Source organism: Anas acuta, chromosome 10 (genome assembly GCF_963932015.1).
Source record: "Anas acuta chromosome 10, bAnaAcu1.1, whole genome shotgun sequence".
NCBI classification, from domain to species: domain Eukaryota; kingdom Metazoa; phylum Chordata; class Aves; order Anseriformes; family Anatidae; genus Anas; species Anas acuta.
Window position 1 is genome coordinate 11470835 of NC_088988.1, and position 18969 is coordinate 11489803.

At 43.8% G+C, this 18969-nt stretch overlaps 1 protein-coding gene across 2 annotated transcripts in view; it reads left to right on the plus strand.

Moving 5' to 3' along the window:
* NLRC5 (NLR family CARD domain containing 5) overlaps positions 1-18969 on the plus strand; it is a 45934-nt gene that overhangs the window by 7992 nt on the left and 18973 nt on the right. For both annotated transcript variants that reach the window (XM_068693371.1, XM_068693372.1), the window contains exons 5-23: positions 1524-1589; positions 2622-4377; positions 6329-6412; positions 6735-6818; positions 6899-6982; positions 7744-7833; positions 8686-8736; positions 9669-9734; positions 10790-10873; positions 11822-11905; positions 12307-12396; positions 12697-12759; positions 13596-13673; positions 14876-14959; positions 15775-15858; positions 17079-17168; positions 17295-17342; positions 17644-17718; positions 18623-18706. In XM_068693371.1, the coding sequence (XP_068549472.1) occupies positions 1524-1589; positions 2622-4377; positions 6329-6412; positions 6735-6818; positions 6899-6982; positions 7744-7833; positions 8686-8736; positions 9669-9734; positions 10790-10873; positions 11822-11905; positions 12307-12396; positions 12697-12759; positions 13596-13673; positions 14876-14959; positions 15775-15858; positions 17079-17168; positions 17295-17342; positions 17644-17718; positions 18623-18706 (3145 nt within the window). The remainder of the gene's footprint in view (positions 1-1523; positions 1590-2621; positions 4378-6328; positions 6413-6734; positions 6819-6898; positions 6983-7743; positions 7834-8685; positions 8737-9668; positions 9735-10789; positions 10874-11821; positions 11906-12306; positions 12397-12696; positions 12760-13595; positions 13674-14875; positions 14960-15774; positions 15859-17078; positions 17169-17294; positions 17343-17643; positions 17719-18622; positions 18707-18969) is intronic.

The window sequence follows — 18969 nt, forward strand, 5'->3', positions numbered from 1 at the left end:
AGGCTGTTGATCTCAGCAGTTGCTGGTGGAACAGAAATCTGAAAATAGTGCTGAAAGGTATTGGGACTAATTAAGAAAAGTAGGATTTATCCCTCTCTCAGCTCTCCACATTCTCTGTATCTGAGAGAGCTGCATAAACAATTGGAGAATTAACCAGGAAATCTGTGGGCTGTGAGTTCTTCAGAAATAACTGTTCCCTTGGGATAACAGAGCTGTTTTTGTGCATTCCTGCACTCAAAGCAGATGCATCTTCTGGCCTACGAAAAGACTTGCCAGCGAGGTTGGTGTGGTCAGCCTTGGGAAATGCCAGGCAGCTTTTCATGACAGCTCCGTCCCCCAGTGCTCCCTGCTGGTACAGTGCACCACTCCTAGGAGTGTTTAAGGGAAGGTTGGACCTGCTGCGTAGGGACATGGATTAGTGGGTGACATTGGTAGTAGGGTGATGGTTAGACCAGATGATCTTGAAGGTCTTTTCCAATAATAATGATTCTATGATCTGTCTCAAATCTGCCAAGCTTCTTCCGTATGCTCAGGATCACTTCGTCCATGGTGTAAATCTTAGATTAGGCTGTCTGCAGACCTTAATGTTTTATCTACTTATGTGTCCTACCTTGAACCCAGAATTGAATGCACCTATTTTTTTTTTTTTTGTTTGTTTTCATTACAGCATCTGTGGTGCCAATAGGGTCACTTCCTAGAATGCTTTTTGACAGGTTGTTATGATACTTCTTAGCTAAGGTTCTGTTGTGGTTTAGCACTTACATTTCTCAGCAAATGGGAATTGATCTAAACATCATTTACTAAACATCACGCATCTTGCAAAATATGCCTTTTAGTATGCACATTGTTTCCTGTTGAACTTCAAAGTTAGGTTTCCCCAAGGAACTTGTACCACTGCATCTCCTTACTTCTGATGTCCCAGCTGTTTTTAACTGAGAATGATAAGATTTGGTTATTCACTGCTCTGTGAAGTGCAGTCAATGTTCCAGTGTCAGATAAATGTTGAATCCTTGTATCTAATCATGTGTTCCTTATGGAGGAGCAAGGCCCTGCTTAAGTTCTCTGCAAAGACAATCAAGTAGGTTGAATAGGAAAGTAGTAAATCACACTGGGGTAGGCAGGATTGATGTTATCCCCTGGGAAAGCCTATATAAACTGAAGTGTTGGAATGAATTGCCTAGAGAGCTCAGGGGGCTCCATTACTGAAGGTCAGTAAACCAGCCCAGACCCCTACATCACCCCTGAGAGCTGTAGAGTATCCAGGCTTGGACAAGGGGATGCTTTAGCCTCTTGAGGACCAGTCCAAGCTGATTTTCTATATCTAGATGCATGTCTGCATTTACTTCAACAATTGCAAAAACTGTTTTGTAAACTCAGCCTGAATTTGCAAATAGTTTTGTCTCTCCGATTTTACTTTTTTGTTTTTAGCTCCCTGAATGCTTTGCTGGAGTGTCTTGCCCAGCTCTAAATAAGTTGACATTGGAAGTGCTGTTTTGACGTATTTCTGACTTTTCACGTTTTAGGATTTGCTCGCCGCCGCCGTAGCAGCAGCGCCATCTGTGATAAGGATGCTAAACAGAAACGCCTGGGTATGTAGATACTCCAGAAGTAGAACGATGGTGTGGTTCCCTCCAGGGAAGGACCTGTTAAACTTCTTTGCAAAAGCACTCAAAAAATCAACTTCCTGCATTGAGGGAAAATTTTGTTTAGTGACTGCATAAACTCAATGCAACAGGCTAGAAGATGTATGGACAGTGGGACCTAGCAAATAACAAGAAACATCCACGTCCATTTCAGAGGTGTATTAAATCTACCTGAGGAGAAGAGATGTGTATAGCATATGCCATCTCCCTTAAAGCCTGATACGCCTATAAAGCGTTCAGCTGTTGGTCATCCCTTTATTATTATTTTTAAGCCAAATCAGGAGACATAGTTTAATTTAAATACAATTTATATCCCACGGTTTGTCTAGCGTGTTAAAAATGTGTGTGGTTTCTTAGGAGAACAGCAACACATGGTTGTGTGTGTATACAAGCACAGCTGGTTGCTTGTGCTGAATGGGGACTGCTGCTTTGTTATTGCTTTGCTGCCTGGCTGGAGGTGCTGATGTGCTTTTGCAGCATCATTTAAGTGCATGTATGTTGGAAATGAAGTGGCCTGCGAAGTAGGTCTCAGTAGAGAGGCAGGGGAACAAAGAGATATCCTGTTACAGAATCTTAAAAACACAGCCTCACAGCACAGGAAGTGTCTGTTGTGACATTCAGAAAGTTGAGCAAGTGTGGCACAAGGCCAGCATGGGCAAGCAGAGGGCTGGTGAACAGCCCACATATGCATAAACATCAATAACTAATTCTCATCTTAAAGAGATAAGACTTAGTGTTTATATGAAGCTATTTCACCTTGTTCCTGAATTTTCTCCCCGCTTTGTCAGCCCCTGTGCAAAAATAGGCAAAATTCCGTGTTATTTTTATGCTTTCAAAATTGTTCATCTCTACCTCTAGCTCTGTGGAGCAGCCTCTGATCAGAGTGGTGTTTCTCTGTAAGCGGCAATATTTTTGATCTGTCACATCTCAGAACTACCTAACCTTTTCACCCTCAACTCACTCTGTCTTCTCTCTCAGATTCAGCTGAAAATTACCGGCACCTTCTCATTGATACAGTCCGTCAGAGATACGGAAGCAGGAGAGCAGCAGGAGCAGCAGCACAGGAACAAATGCAGCCTCTGGCTTTCAACCAAGCCTTTGTCAATCTTGTTATTCGACAAAGCAAAGCCTCCCGATTAAAAGAGAGAACAGATAAACCCAGAGAGGATCTGCCCAGTGCCCCTGAACCAGAAGAATGTGTGGATACAGCCATGAGAGTGTCAGATCTGTTTAGCAGTGCGGTCCGATCGGGTACAACTAAGTTGATCTTTTTGTTTGGTAGACCGGGTACAGGCAAGACCATGCTGATGCACAGGATTTGTCAGAAATGGGCAGAAGGTGTCTTACATCAGTTTCTCTTCACTTTCCTTTTTGAGTTTCGTCAGCTGAATTTATTAAAAAGAAAATTGACTCTGAAGGAGCTTTTGTTTGACCTGTTTCTTCATCCAGAAGAGAGCCCCGATGCAGTGTTCCAGCACCTCCTGGAAAATGCACAGCATACATTAATCATCTTTGACGGGCTGGATGAGTTCACAGGTAGCATGGACATGTCATCCACTTCTAAGGAAGGCCTGACACTTCCCTCTCATATGTCCATATCTGAGCTCTTTGCAGACCTTTGTCATGGGAAGCTCCTTCCTGGTTGCACAGTGTTGGTTACCAGCCGACCTAAGAGACTACCAGACTTCTTATTAAACACAGTAGATGTTCTAGCAGAAGTTTGGGGATTTGATCACAAGAAGGTTGAAGAATATGTCAGCCACTATTTTCATCATCATTCATTCAAAGAACAAGCCATTGCTCACCTGAAGAACAACACTAAGCTCCTCAGCATGTGTCTGATCCCTGCTCTGTGTTATGTTGTCTGCATCTGCTTGGAGTATTTGCTTCTTAAACATCAGATGAGTGTAGAGCTTCCTCAGACTATGACACAGTTTTATATAAAAATGCTTCTCATCTTCATAAACAAACAGCAGGGAGAGCATGCAGTTGATGAGGAAACTCAGCTGAACTGTAACAAGAAGGCTATTTTGGGTCTCTGTGATCTTGCACTGAAAGGCCTGGAAGATAAGAAGCTTGTATTTTATGTCAGTGATATTCCAGAAGACGTGAAAGAATTTGCTTCCTTGCATGGTCTGCTGACTGTCTTTGAGGTGAAGACGAGTGGCACTCACCCAGAGGCTGGTTATGCCTTTGTGCACTTGAGCTTGCAGGAGTTTTTTGCCGCACTGTGTCTCATGATAAACAAGAGGGTGGACAAGAGCTACCTGAAGAAGAAATTCTCTTTGAAGTCAAAGTGGACTTTAAAGAATGAAGCAAAGACCGAGTTCATAGAGAGTTTTCACATCTTCCTGTCAGGCCTGTCATCGAAAGAGTGTAGGACGTTTCTCATGTTGCTAGCTGAACAAAATGAAGCTTGGGTGCAGGATAAGCAAGATGCAATCCTGCAGTCTCTCAAGAAACTGGCAGCCACTCATCTGACAGGGCCCAAAGTCATTGAGCTCTGCCATTGCACGTTTGAAACTCAAGACCTCAAAGTAGCGCAGCACATTGGGAGCCTACTGAATTTCAAGTACGAGTTTAAAAACTTCAGACTGACACCTCTCGACATGTCGGCTCTGGTTTTCGTCATCAACTCGGGCCAGGATTTGACTCATTTGGATTTTGCAGGATGCCTCATGGACGCTGGCTGTTTGGAGGTTCTGGCCAGCTGTAAAAACGTGGAGCATTTGAGGTAAATGTACTGCATGCCCGTGTGTTGGTAGGTGGAGAAGCTAAGGGGCTGGAAGGGCAAACCTAGTGTTTATGTTTTAAAAGGAAGGGAAAGAAGGTGTGAGAAGTTCTGATCTGAACAGCATAAGTTTGATACTGAAGAAATTTAGTAAATAATGTATTTCTGAGTGATTGGTGGATATTAAGGGGATCAATCCATTACGGCTGTTTTTTGTTTGTATCTTTGTTTTGACTAAACCAGTCAAGGAACAGGGTAGTTAGCCTAATAGATAAGGGAGAAAGTTATAGGTATTTCCTGACGTTAGAAAGGTAGGATGAAACTCGAAAGCAAATGAGAAACTTGTGACCTAAGTGAAGTCATAGAATCACAGAATCAAATCACCAGAAACCAGATGAACAGATCACAAATGTATCCTGAGTGCTCTGTCAGTGCTCTGCTGTAATGCTGGACGGACTTTCCAAGGACGGTCTCTTGGGATAGCGTTGTGGGATGGGTCTCTTTCTGTATTGCTATGAATAACTCAGAGGAATATATCTGGAATTTACTCACGGGGAGCAGTCAGGGTGCGCACTGCTGATGAGCTGACATGCTGTGGGAAGGCTCTGAGGAGCACGTCTGGCTGCCAGGAGGTTTGCCTGGTGAGAGCAGCAAGGATCACTGGCAGGGGATCGCATCCAGGCTGTGGGAAACGGCTGCAGGGAATAGCATTGTCTGCTCCCAAGTGAAAACTGGTATTTTTGGGTATTGATATATTTGCAAAAAATGGCAGTAATTGAGTGTTTTCTGTCTCCACTAAGGAGAATAGGAAATACTCTTTAATTTACTGTTAGGAAAGCTGTCTGATGGTATATCCCAACTCTAAATGGCTGACACAGGCCACAGGGCAGTGTGCAGAACCTCCTGCTCTCACAGAGCAGATTAGGCAGACTCCTGAGCTTGGCTGGGCTGTTACCTTCCATTAGGAGAAATGAACAGGGTTTTGGGCGGGTTTCTTCCACAGCTCATAAACTCTCAAGCCTGTGCCTGTTTAAGGTTACAGTCCGCTTGATGCAAATGCTCTGAGTGCTGTTTCAGCTGCATGTTGCTTGTCTAAAGGAGCAGTGTTGCCTCAGGTGTGTTACCAGGGACCTCAGGCCATGTCTTCAGTCAAAAAGGAGAGTGATGTTCCACCACATCCCTGCAGCTTGTTCCTGAGCCCTTCTGGTTTCAGAGAAGTTGGTGGAGGCACACAGGCAGCAGGGCCAGGGATGGGATTCTGCTCCCAGGGCTCCCTCCATGCTGTGGGAGATGTGACTCAGGCTGCTGTGCACTAACACACCCTGTAATCAGTACGTCCTGAAGCTGGTTCGTAGGAGCACTTCTGTGCCTAAAAGCTTACCTGCTTACCTGTTTAATTTTTCCAACATCGGTTACTTCTATAAAAGAGGTACTTTTCCTTCAGACTTTGTCTTTTATATTCTGGAAAACTCTGGCTAGTTTGCTACCCAGACTTTTACAGCATCTGTACTGAAGTCAACCCTCTTGTAACTCAGGAACTCTTTGCTCAGGAGCTTTTAGATATTCTCAGTCTGCACGAGCTTGGTTTGTCCCCATGTGACCATGAGCAGAACCTGGCCTTGGTCCCATGATTAGATCTCCATGATTCATACTCTGTTAGGACATGCGATTGTGCTTCCTCTTGGTGTCTGTGGCAGCAGCTACACATAATGCCACTGTACCAAAAGGCCTTCTCTCCTTTAGATACTTGCAGTTGATGTACAAGTTTCATTTTTTTTTCTTTTTTTCTTTTTTTTTTTTTCCAAACAGATGCTGCAAGAAAGAGCGTAACACAACAATGGTTATAAAATACATTCAACACATACAGTTTGTTGTCGTATTTTAACCTGCTTTGTGGACTAGCTGATTTTGTTCTTTGTTGTGCTTACCTTTTTCCCTTTTCTTTACGTTTTAGCTTTCGAAGTAGGAGATTTGGTGATGACTTTGCTGCTGCTCTTTCAAAGAGCTTACGAGAAATGGGGAGCCTGAAGAAACTAGAGTAAGTCTTTGCTTGTAAGGTTAGAGCCTCCCCTGCTGTGTTTCTGACTGGCAGGTTAATCACTCAAGGATGCAGAGCCTTGCACAACAGCACAGATATGTGTGGCTCTTGTTTTATACTGCCACCTAATATCAAGAGGAAGATTGCATTGTCCTGGTTAAAGAGCAGCAGGAAGTCGGTTGTAGGTGGCAGTCGGGCTGCATCTGCTCTGTGTTGGTGTGCTAAAAGTGCAGCACAGGCACACAGCTGAGACGGGCTTGCCACACACTGCATAGATGCTAGTCTTCCTTCTTCTTGATTTGAACAATTCTTCCTTTTTCAGGTTGACAGGCGGGAACATCACAGCTGAGGGGCTGACTAATTTGGTCCAGGCTTCCTCACAGTGCCTCCAGCTCGAGGAAATAAAGTAAGTTTTTTGTGACAATGTGGCTGAAATCAATTGCTCATTCCCTGGGGCCTGCGGTATTAATGAGAATCTGTGTGCAGCTTGCAGGACAATCGGATACGGGATCTAGAGGTAAAGAGGGTGTTGGACCTGTTTTCCAGAATGGAAAAGCTAAAGAAAGTAGAGTAAGTAAAAATGCAATTAACATATTAAAAATGGTAGCCACTATGAAGCCAAGCATAGCATCAGAGAGAGTTTAAGTCCTCATCAGAGTGGAGCTGTAAAGATGTCTTTGTAAGGGTTGATACTTGCAATTTGTAAGTCACATTCACTCGCACATTTCTGTTACACACAGACAGTGTTATTGTTAGGGATGACTCCTTTGAGGTCCATAGGAATGGTGCCCTGTGGTCCTGAGAACATGTAGAGGATCTGTAGAAGCAAGACCTTGTGTTTCATGTTTAGTGAGTTGCAACAAGTAATGAAACAGCATAAATGTACAGTTAAAGAGTACATCCTCAGAGGCTGCTAGTATTGTGGTTTCAGGAATGTTTTATGTCTGAAGGTTTAGACCATGCTATAATACGCCCTACATAATTGAATTATTTGTTATAATAGGATTTAATTGTACTGTGTAGTCATGCAGTTATGAAGTACAACCCCTACATTTTGGACCAAAGATAGTTAATGGTTCTTTTATTGCACATAGCAGAAGGGTATCTGATGCTATATGAGAGCATAGGAGCTATAGCTTGCGGAGAAAACTATGATGTGATTATGCTTTTGTTGGGTCAAAATGCAAAATTCTGAAGTTTTGGAGAAACCTTGTAACTAAAAGAATGTGTACTTTGGGGTATTTGGGGTGTGCGGCAGAGAGCATTTGTGTAACAAATAACCATGCTGTTGGGTCCAGCATCTGAGATTGTATTCTTCCTGATATTCACAGTCTGAGCAACAACAATCTTTCCTTGAATGCTGTTCTCATTTTGGCAAAGGAAGTTGTCACGTGTCAAAATGCTACAGAACTGCACGTCAGGTACCAGTACATGAGAGCTGTTACAAAACAAATATGTTGTCTCTTTCAGTGATGACTTTATAAATGAATGGACACAGCTTACTTGTTTGTTAATCAAAATCAATGAAGCATGACTTTTATTCCTTTGTTTTCTGTGTGAAACAAAATTTGATTTGATTATATTATAGACTTCCTGTTTGTATTTTTAATAGGGTTCTTTGTCTATAAATTGATTTGCAAGTGTAATATTTTTTCATATACAACAGAATCTAAACTTGCTTTTAAGCTCTGCAATATCTCAACCAGGAAATTCTTTATCAGCTAGAATAAATTCACTACAAACCAGCTAAGCTTACCAAAAAAGTGTGTCTTACCAAAAAGTAGCAGTGTCTATGTGTTCTTTAGATTACAGGTTTTGGTGCTTTCATAGGTCCAGAATAACAGAGAAGGGGGAAAATTTTTAAGTCCTAGCATATGTGCTTAGACTGTAAGTTTACTAGGCCAAGTTAATTGTTGGTGTAACTCAGGGGAAGTCAAAGTGCATACAACATTTATTTTTCCGGCTGGGTTGGAGTTTCTACAGAAACTCTTTCCAACAAATTGCTGGCCTCAACAAAAAAATCCCCACCCATTTCTCCTTAATCATGTTACTCTTCTGTGTGTACTGCAGCCCTAGTTCAACACATGGGCTATCCTGCTGCCTTCTAGCCCCATGGCTGCTTTTTGACTTGCCTGTGGAAATGTGCTGGTATGGCAGACATTGAGGCTCTCTTTAGCACACAGGCAACAGCTTTAGTCCTTACTGAGCACCACTACAAAAGAAATGGCATCCTTCCACCTGCGTCCTAACATTGGCTTTGATCTCATTTTCAGGAAGGACGTTGTGATAATAAATTTTTCTGGCACGTCTGGAAAAGTTCAAAGGTAAGAAACTATATGTGTTATTATGCTTTTTTCTTTCTTTTTTTTTTTCTTTCCAATTATGCTGGTTTAAACCATCAGCTTGGTGTCACTGTAAACCACTCTAGGAACAGAACTGATTGCTTCTGCTCTTGCATCTGGCAGAGCTGGAGCCACCTGAGCAAGGAGAAAGGTAAACAAAATCACTGGTCTTTGCACAGACCTGTTAGCCAGTTCCACGAAGACAGAGCCGTAGCTCCTGCATAAGCTTGAAGTGCCGTCTTCATATTGCAAAACTGCTGATGCTGAAACCAATGGGCAACCAAATGTGAGGATAAACAAAAGGAAAACTTTGCCATTATCTGGCTGGCTCTTACGTTCTCTCTGCTTGTGCATCCATTTGAGGGAAGGGTAAATTTGACCATAATTAAGAATCTGCAAGACAGTCTTGTGTTCTGTGATACGGAGCTCCTTTTGCCCTGTGTCTTGCAGTCCTAGAGAGACCTCACAGTATTTCACACGTATATGTGAACTGGCTTAGCCTGGCTCTGAGTCAGCTAGGAACTTCTCCTGCTCAGATGTCTGAACAGCCTTGTGCTGTTGTAGGCAGCCTGGTGCCCGTGGGTGTGTTTATCTGTTTCTCTGGTGGAACAAACCCCTGTGCAGGCAAAACATCCTGCATCTTAGTAGTGCCTTTGCATGGGAGTTCAGTTACCCAGTTGATTCAAGTATAGCGAAATCCGATGTGGACACCCCCTGTGCTGGACTGCTCCCATCTCCTGATGGGGATGTTCTGTCTCTTGAAAATCATTTAACCTTGCTTGGAAGGGTTGGGCGGATCACAGACCTTGTGTTTTTTTTTTTCCAGAAAACTTGCAGAAAATACTAACCAGCTCCCATGTCCTCAGATATTCTATGAAGGCATACTAAAGACCAAATATTTTGCTTGTTTGTAGATCTTTGGATTTGAGATGGGAAGAAAACAAGAAATGTGTGATTCCAACTAGACATATGAAGTTATGGTAAGAGAAGGCACTGAAGTTCCTGCTCATTAATGTGATTTGCAGATGACAGGTACTACAGAAGAACAAGAATAGGAGCTGTGTTGGCGATTAAGGAAGGAGATACAAGAAAATATTTTAAATAAACCTGATTCAGTAAATAAAACTAAAAATCTCTGTCTAGCCAAACTAACAGCCCTGAAGGGGCAGAGTTGCCTTGATAATTCCCAACTTGCCCCGTGTTATCAAAGGCATGAGCCATGTAGTTTTCTTTCTTCCCTGTGAGACAGCAGAGTACCAGCTTTCTCAGAACGGGACTCAGGTATGCTGCCCAAGCATGCTAGAGCTAAGAAACGGCTCTCTCATGCCTCTTGTTCTTGCCCTCACTGTTCTGTGTAACACAAGCAATCACATCCATCTCTTTCACGTGGATGGAATGGCGGAGCTGGGCAGTTCCAATGCAAGGCACTGCACCCACAGAGCACTTTCCAAGCATGGCCCTCTGAACTCCTTCTGTAGCAAGGGGTACAGAGAGATGGAGCAATGTGCCCAGAATGGTGTGGCAGAGCAGGGACTAAAAACTGCCTCTCTTGACACTGGTTCTTTGTGTCTTTATCCGGAGAGAGACTCCAGAAATGCCTGGGTCCCACTTCCTCCTCCCTGCTTGTTATAGGCTGAGAGAGTTAGGGTTTTCTGGCCTCGAGAAGAGAAGGCTCTGGGGAGACCTTATGGCAGCCCTCCAGTACCAAAAGGGGGCCTACAGGAAAGCTGGGGAGGGACTCTTTCAGGGAATGCAGCGATAGGACAAGGTGTGATGGTTTTAAACTAAAAAAGGGTAGATTTAGCTTAGATATAAGGAAGAAATTCTTTACTATAAGGGTGGTGAGGCGCTGGAACAGGTTGCCGGGAGAAGCCGTGGATGCCCCACGTGTTCAAGGCCAGGTTGAATGGGGCTTGGAGCAATCTGATCTAGTGTAAGGTGTCCCTGCCCATGGCAGGGGTTTGGGATTAGATGATCTTTAAGGTTCCTTGCAACCCAAACCATTCTATGATTCTTTAACCCTTTCTGTTCACAGCTTACGGGATCGCGGCCTGTCTTTGCAGCATGCAAAGGAGATTGTGTCCATTCTCCAGAGCTGTCCCCATCTCTCTGAAGTGGAGTAAGTGCCTCCTTTCCTTCTTGTTGTGTCACTGTGGGCAGGAGACAGGTACGGTGGATTTAGATGTAGAGGGCAGTGAGTCATGGGGTTTGACCCCAAGGAAGGATCCCAGCACTCTGCATTATATCTGGTGAGATCCTGATTAGGGGTTTTTGGTGAGGTTCAGCAGGAGATGAATGCTGAACAACTTTCAGTTCCTGTTACAACTGCAGCTTCTGGCTCCCTGGGGCTGTAGTTAGAGATGACAGTTGCAGAGCAGACCCTGCTAATGAAGGAACACTGCATGCTGGAGGCAACGCCAAGCTGTATTCTCTGAGCCAGTAAAGGGACACAGATGGCTTCTGTGTTGTTCCTTTTGTTTTTTTAAGGCTGTCCAGCTCTGCTGGGAGAAGTGAGAGGAGAGTTCCACTTCGTAACCTACCCACTGCAATGAGCATCGTCCCTACAGTTCCTTATTTGTGTGTATATGAGGCCAACTGATTCTGGCTGTAAACTCTCCTTCTAGCCTGTCTGCACTGGAAAATGCAGGAATAACTGTTGCAAGACAGTTCACTCCAGACTGGGTCTTAAACTCAGCTACACCCTAAACCAGCTCACAGTTTTCCAGCTCACTGATTTGAAACTGAGGTCTTTGTTATCCAGTTTTCCTTCCTTCCTTGCTTCCTTCCAGGAGGATAGGAAACACTCATTCAGTTGGTTTCTTGCTTTGCACTTCCACTTAGGTTTTTCTAAAGATGTTTCTGGGGCTAAAGCATGAGTTATGTTTCTCTAGGGATAAAACTCTTGGTCTAGAGTTATTTCAGTGCAGAGGGAAATGGGAGATTGCTCTGGGACAGAAGAACAGTCCAGGCAAAAGAGCAATTGTAACAAAGGGAAAGCATGCAGATTTTAACAGCTTTGCTACTTACACTGTTCAAAGCAGTCCCCGCTAACTGGAAAATGTCTCAGTTTATCAGGTAACAAGCTTGGAGATGAAGGCTGCAGTTGCCTGCTGGAAAGCCTTCCTTGGATATCAATGTCAAAGCAGCTGGAGTAAGTGTTGCCCTTTTTTCTTGAGCCTTGACTGTACAGAGATGCTGAGCAGGGGTCCAGGAGGCAAAAACCTCACCCAGGCCGGTGCTACAGAAGTAGCTCTGAGCACTATAAGGATGAGACTCATCCCATGAGGCTGTTCAGGGTGAAGTTGTTAATTTGCTCAGAGCATTTTACTCAGAAACAGATCTAAATGCATCTGAAGTGCTGAAGTGCCCTTTAATTAAAACCCTTTCTCAGAAGAAGCAGTGATCCAGTGTCTTTTGTTCCATGCCACTTCTGAAGTGCAATGAGCTCAAGCACACAGTGCGCTCATGACCACTTCCACAAGGACAGTCCTCCATGTGCTTGCTGCATGTGTGATTTCAGTAACCAGATATTTGCATTTTTCTTTTTCTTAGCCTCAGTCACAACCTCCTCTCTATTAATGGCATTTACAGTCTGTTGAAGTCAGTAAATACCTGCCAGAAGACGATGGAGGTAGAAGTCAGGTATGTATGTCTTGAAGAATCCTGTTTGAGGTTAATCCCAAAGTACAAGTCTGAGAGTTAAGTTCTGGGATTTTTGAGTTACCTCAGAATAGGGGTGGGTGAAGAACATGTGCAAAGGAGATATACACATGGTGATGCATAGCTGCAAGCAGATTCTTTCTGAGCCATCATCCAGAATTTGAGAGGGTGCAGATACTAAAATACATGGCAAAACAGATCACCAAAATGAAGCATTCATAAAATAATTAATTTAAATATCCAGAACGTGACATTGATTGATTGCTTTTCTTCTTCACTTAGCCTTTGTCATAAGACTGCAGTCCTGAGGTTTACAGAAGACAGAGAATTTGCTTCCCCTCACAGGTAGAGTATGTGTGGAGAAACGTGTTGTGTTTTTTTTTCTCAGCATCTCGTTTAGTTCTTATATCTTGTTTACGTACCAAGGGTAACAGTTCACCTCACTTTCCCCCTTCCCCTGGAATCTAAAATTAGTACTCTCTCCTGGTTTTCTTAGCCAGAAAGTTGGCTACTAACTTCTATAATGTATGATTATGTTTTGTCTCTAGAGGACATTTCAACCCAGGATCCTAAGCAAAACAGGCTGTTTAATGACAGCCATGCTCTCTAACAATAGTGAATAATAAAAAACAAACAAAAACACAAGCAAGCCCCACACCTCCAAGCAAAAATCCCAACAGATTCACAGATCTCTGTGTGTTTAGAACTATTTAGTTCAGTACACTGTGCGTTTCCTATCATGGTACTCATAAATCAAAATGAATTTGGAATTTTGTTTTTCACCTTAGAAAACTGTGAGTAAAAACAGCTCAGTCCAGATGTTTTAACTGAGAGGGGTTTGTTGTTGCTCTTGGAGCCCTAGGTTCATTTATGTATTCCCTTGTTCTCCATGAACTCCACTGTAAAATAGCATTTCCTGTGGTACACTTGAGTCCCACTTCTTACCTGGAGAGGAACATCAGGACTGTCTTGGGAGACAACCCAGTTGTTATGGGAAATCTGTCTTGTTCCCCTTCTCCCCAGTGGTCCACACTCTCTATATTTGGATAATTACTGAAAGAAAGAAAAGTCTGCTATTGGCAAGACACTGGTTAGGGTAGTTCCAGGTAAACCCCAGGGATCTGCCAAATTACTGAAGCATTAGTGTTTTATTCTTGTCTGGTTTTGTGCACACTTACCAGGGAGGAGCCTTTGTACCCTACTGATGACCAACAGGTTGGAGAGGAAAAACAAACACCTACTCTCTCAAAAAAAATAAGGTATTGTGTCAAATGTTGATTGTATTTCATGTATTTCCTATGTCTAGATCCTTTAGCTGATAAAAGCTGCATCTCCAGGTTTGAATGGTGAATCACAAGAGATCTGGTAAAGTCAAACATTTGTCTTGTGCTCACAGTCCTAGCTTGCAGCACTAGAAGCTCTGTGGTTAGTGTTTGTGCTCTTCTACAGTAACCAAAGTAGATTGTTCTGGGCTCCCCAGTACAAGAGGGATGTAGAACTTCTAGAGAGGGTCCAGCGTACAGCCATGAAGATGATTAAGGGATTGGAGCATCTGTCTTATGAGGACTAAGACTAAGCAAGATGGGCCTGTTTAGCCTAGAGAAGAGGAGATTGAGAGGGGATCTTATCAACCTCTATTAATACCTGAGGGGACAATGTAAAGAGGATGGGGCCAAGCTCTTCTCAGTGGTGGCTAGTGATAGGACAAGGGGTAATGGGTATAAATTGAACTACAAGAGGTTTCATCACCAAATGAGGAAGAACTTTACAGTTCGGGTGACAGAGCACTGGAACACTCTGCCCAGAGAGGCTGTGGAGTCTCCTTCTTTGGAGATATTGAAAACCCACCTGGATGTGATCCTGTGTAACACCCTTTAGGTGACCCTGCTTGAGAAGGGAGATTGGACTAGACGATTTCTGGAGGTCCCTTCCAACCTCAACCATTCTGTGATTGTGGAATGTAGTCTCTCATTCACAGAACTGGTATGATGATTGTGCAGTTACTGCATCAGCTTCTGCACGGTAGTCAGGAGAGCTGGCGGTGGCAGAGCTTGTGGCACAAGACGAATTTGCTGCTGTTCTTTGGAGAAATGCATCCTAAGATGGACCCTTGTTCAAATACATATCTGATCATGCTCTGACCACAGCATGCATGTCTGTTTTGTAGCCTGTGGAGGAAGATGAAGAGGTTGTGCCTGAAGCCTTCTATCCAGGATTTGGGGACCTGTTTTTTTTCTGTTGTTGTTGTGATGCATTTTTCCTTCACTTTGTTGTGTCTCTTTATTCTGTTTTTGAAGATGAGCTGAAAGTACAGATTATCAGTTGTTGCTGACAAAAAAAAAAAAGGGCAAGATATTTAATTGCTGTCCTCATTTTTTCTCTGGCTTTCTGAAGGGATGAAGTTTACGATCTTGTTTGCAATCCTGAAGGCCTGGACTATTGATTTCTTGTTTTCTCCTAGACTGACAGACTGTTATTTTCAAGCCAGCGACCTGGAGAAGCTTTGTGCAGTCCTGAAGGAATGTAGCAGCATCTCCGAGCTGGAGTGAGTCCTTCGTAACTTACGGTCTTTATCTGCATTTTGCAGGGACATTATGAAAATGGCATTTTTCTGTGCCAGAGTGTTGTACAGAGCATGTGGCAGAGAGAAAGGCCTATCAAAGACATAGCCTTACATGAACTAGTATCCTTTGCCAAGAAGGCATGCAGTTCTAGTGCTCCCTTAGGGCAAAGGTCACAGCTTAGAAATCCAGAAAGGGGCTATTTGATCACATAGCCTTACTCCAGGTGTTACAAAAACTGTAAAATCAAGGACCAGCAGAGGCGTGTAGTCTGTTTAACACAGCCTGAGGGCTGGCTATTCCCTTAGGCCTGGCAACCAGTGAAAGAAACTTTGAGGTTTTGCTCTTCATAAGCAATCATATCTCTTGATTTAAATGAACCATAGCTCTTACAATCCTTATGTGTTCCTTCTCCAGGATTAACCCATGCTCTATCTAACAGCTTCTCTGTTGGGCTCGTCCAGGCTGATCTTTTCTCAGAGCTGTGACCTCCTGGTCCCTGGTAACTGCATTAAAAAGCCCTGTCAGTGTACTTGGCAGATGTGAGAAAAGGATGAGCCTCGAGCTGGGTTTCTGGCTGTCTTGTGCTGGTTAGTGCCAGTCTGTAGTTTCCTTGTAGGCTTTAGTTGTAAACAGAGAGGGGCACTGCACATGATATTTGTATTAGGGTGCCAGTGTTCTGCTTCCAGAGCTTTTGTTACTAAGAGCTGATTTTAAACAGTTTTGTTGTGTTTTTTGTTTGTTTGTTTGTTTTGTTTGTTTTCTCTATGGAAATTAAATGCCTTTCTTTAAATCCTAGCTTATCAAATAATTCTCTGGGAGACGAGGGACTTTCGCTGCTGTTTCAGTTCCTCCCAAATTTGAAAATGTTAAGGTCGCTCAAGTGAGTAGCTCACATTTCTCCTTACTCGTGGATGTGGTTTTATGGGAGTATTGATAGTGGAAGCACAATGACATTTAGGAAGGGCTGTGAGGATCAAGGGATGTTATAGTATGTGTTTGTTGAGGGTGGTAGACCCACTGAGCTCTCTGGTCTTTTCCCACCTTTAGTCCAGCCAGATTGACTCCACTTGAAGCTTGACCAAGATCAGTGCCTGAAAGGCTGCATACTCTGTCCTCCATGAAGGAGATGGGTGGTTTTGTCTGCAGGTGTCACACCTGGTTTCTAAAACAGGCTGAGATCTTTAGCAGGCCACTGAATTTTTCCTCTCTCTCTCCCACATCGGGAGAAAGAGCAGTCCTTCCTGTAATGTGGTGGGCATCTTTGGATAAGAGATGCTGGGGAGCTCCAGCTTCAGCAGTGAAGTCTGAATTCAACCACAGTGGTGTGGATTGCATTAATCTGAGCATTCTACCTGGCACTGCCATTGCAAGTGCATCGTGCAGGACTCTGCTGTAAAGTGTATACTATCGTTCTGCTTTATTGTCCCTGTTTGATTAATTGAACTGCTCTCAAACCAAGACCATTCCATTTACTTCTGTGCAATGAAACACACTGCTATCTGTTTGTTTTTTTTTTCTTCCTTGCAGCATCATGCAAGATGCCCACTATCATACTAGGTACTGTAATAAACCTAATAGACCTGACCATGATCTTAGTTACTGTGGGCTTTGTACTGCTACAATTGCAGTTACATCCAAAGAGTTGTTATTGCCTTGCATCAATATCTTAAAACACAAGGAATTTAATTTAAACATAAGAAAAAAATTGTGTATGGAGCATGATCTAGCACTGGGTCAGGTTGCCCAGAGAGACTGTGGATTCTTCATCTTTGGAGATATCCAAACCCAGCTGGACAATGTCCTGACAAGTCTGCTCTGTTTGACTCTGCTCTGAACAGTAGGGTTGGAGTAGGTCATCTCCAGAGGTCCCTTGCAGTCTCAATTATTCTGTGATTCTCTGAACTCTAAAAGTGAGGGATGAATTTAACAAACACTGGAGTGAGTCTTGTCTGCAGAACTTGGAAGTTCAAAGCACAAGCAGGAAGGTGACAGAGAAGCAGGCTCTGGGAGTGTTGGACAAGGAACTCTATTATCAGTTGACACACCATAAATCATAGTAGTTTTGCTTGCCACAGCTGATTTCATCTCTTCTTCTTGTAGGCTTGATAACAACTGGATCTCCCTGAACTCTGTGTTTTGCTTAGCTCAGTCCTTATCTACACTGGAACGCATTAAAACAATGAACCTCAGGTATGACCAAGAGTACTTTTCCTGTGTTTTTGTGCTATTTAAGACCTCAAGCCCTGGTTTTCAGGGAGTGATACAGGAGCACTTGTCTTCAAACTCCATCCTTATTATGTTCTTTTCTGGTTACAGCTTAGGACACATGCAGGTGGTTCATCTAAGCTTCTGGGAAAGAATCAGGTAAAATCATACCCATTGATCCATCTAAGCCCGATGTGTGAGTCCCTGAGATGTGCCAAGTAAAGGTTCATTTGTCTCCAAACTCCAGCGAGGGCGGTGGGAGCAGGATGGTCTTTTAGGGCTGATTGACACCAGCTTGAATCCATAGAGCAGCCAGTAGTATCCCACTGCTTGTCAGAGCTGTAGTCATCTTGCTCCTGGGCCAGAGCATGAGGCCATTGCCACCACCTCACCCCCTTCTGCAGTTAAATGGGAGCAATGGCATCAGCATAAATGATTGAGGAAACTGTTCTTTCCCCAGGGACAGAAGTACCGGCAGATTGAGAAGAAATTTCCTGGTGCATCCCAAGCACATAGAAAATGGACAATGCTTTCGGTATGGTGGTTCTGGCTTTCTCATGTCACCCGGGAACATAGGGTCTGTATCTGTAGTGTAATGTGTGGATCAGACGTGTGCCTCCAGCTGTGTCTTCTCAGAGGGTTCTCCTGTGCCCTGCCTGCCTTCAGAGGCAGACTCCACTCTCATGGGAAACAGCCTTTTCTTTCCCCTGCTTGTATGTCACTGATTGACCAGATGCAGAAATGGGGCTGGGAGGGGAAGATGGCATCTTTTCCACATGGAGTCGCCCCTGTGAATAAGGTCTGTCTTTTAAAATGTCCCTCTTCTACCCCCTTCCCTGCTGAAATTGGTCAGGAAGGCCAGTCTCTGAAATAACACACAGTTACAAGGGAGAAGGTAATTTGGCAAAACCAAACAAATTGGACTAGCTGGTGTCAACCCATTCCAACAGGTGTTCATGCTGTGGGGCCACCAGAGGGTCACAGTCATATCTCAGAAGCAGCTGGGTGAATAACATACCCTCTTTGGATAGACTTGGGATGCTACAAGTGTATAGGTGAAAATACATAGTGTCTTTTGCTTGGCTGTGCTGTGTGGGGGTAGCTTCTACCCCTAAATAATGGTATACAGACCAGGCTGGCTACCGCATTCATCCCATGGAGGCCTGCCAGCTTGTGTCTCGGGAAGGTATATGCAGTTTCTTTCTTGGTGAAAGAGATGGGAGGCACCTCGTTGATGAGCCTTGTTCTGGGAGAACTAAGACAATGCTGAGCAGATGAAGATGCTGTCCAGTGTCCAGAGACAATTGATGTGTTTGTATCATAGTAACACACAAAATGATAGAGTATTTTGGTGCCATGGCTCTCTTAAATCAACTCAGAGCTGGTAAAATCCTCTGGTTGACACAGGTTTTGACTTCTCAGTGCTTTGTTTGCTTCAGTCTCAGGGACTGCACAATGGGTCCTGAGGACGTGACCAGGCTGTGCCAGATACTGGTTCATTGTACCCAGCTGACAGAAATCGAGTAAGTTTCGTGCACTCAGCAACCTTGTCTGTCTGTCTGTCTGTCTCTCCAGCCCACAGATACAGATTCAGTGATCAGTTCAGCAGCTAATGTAAATCAGCTGTCCTTGGTTGAGCTGTACCCACATCTCTACAGCTGAAGAGCAGGCAGAGGAGGTCAGGGCCTGCATAACAGGGTGTGAAGAATGAGCAAGTGAGGTCTTTTTCTCCAGGTGGAGTCCATTACAGGACAGGAGATCATCATCTCCTGGCAGGGCTGCATCC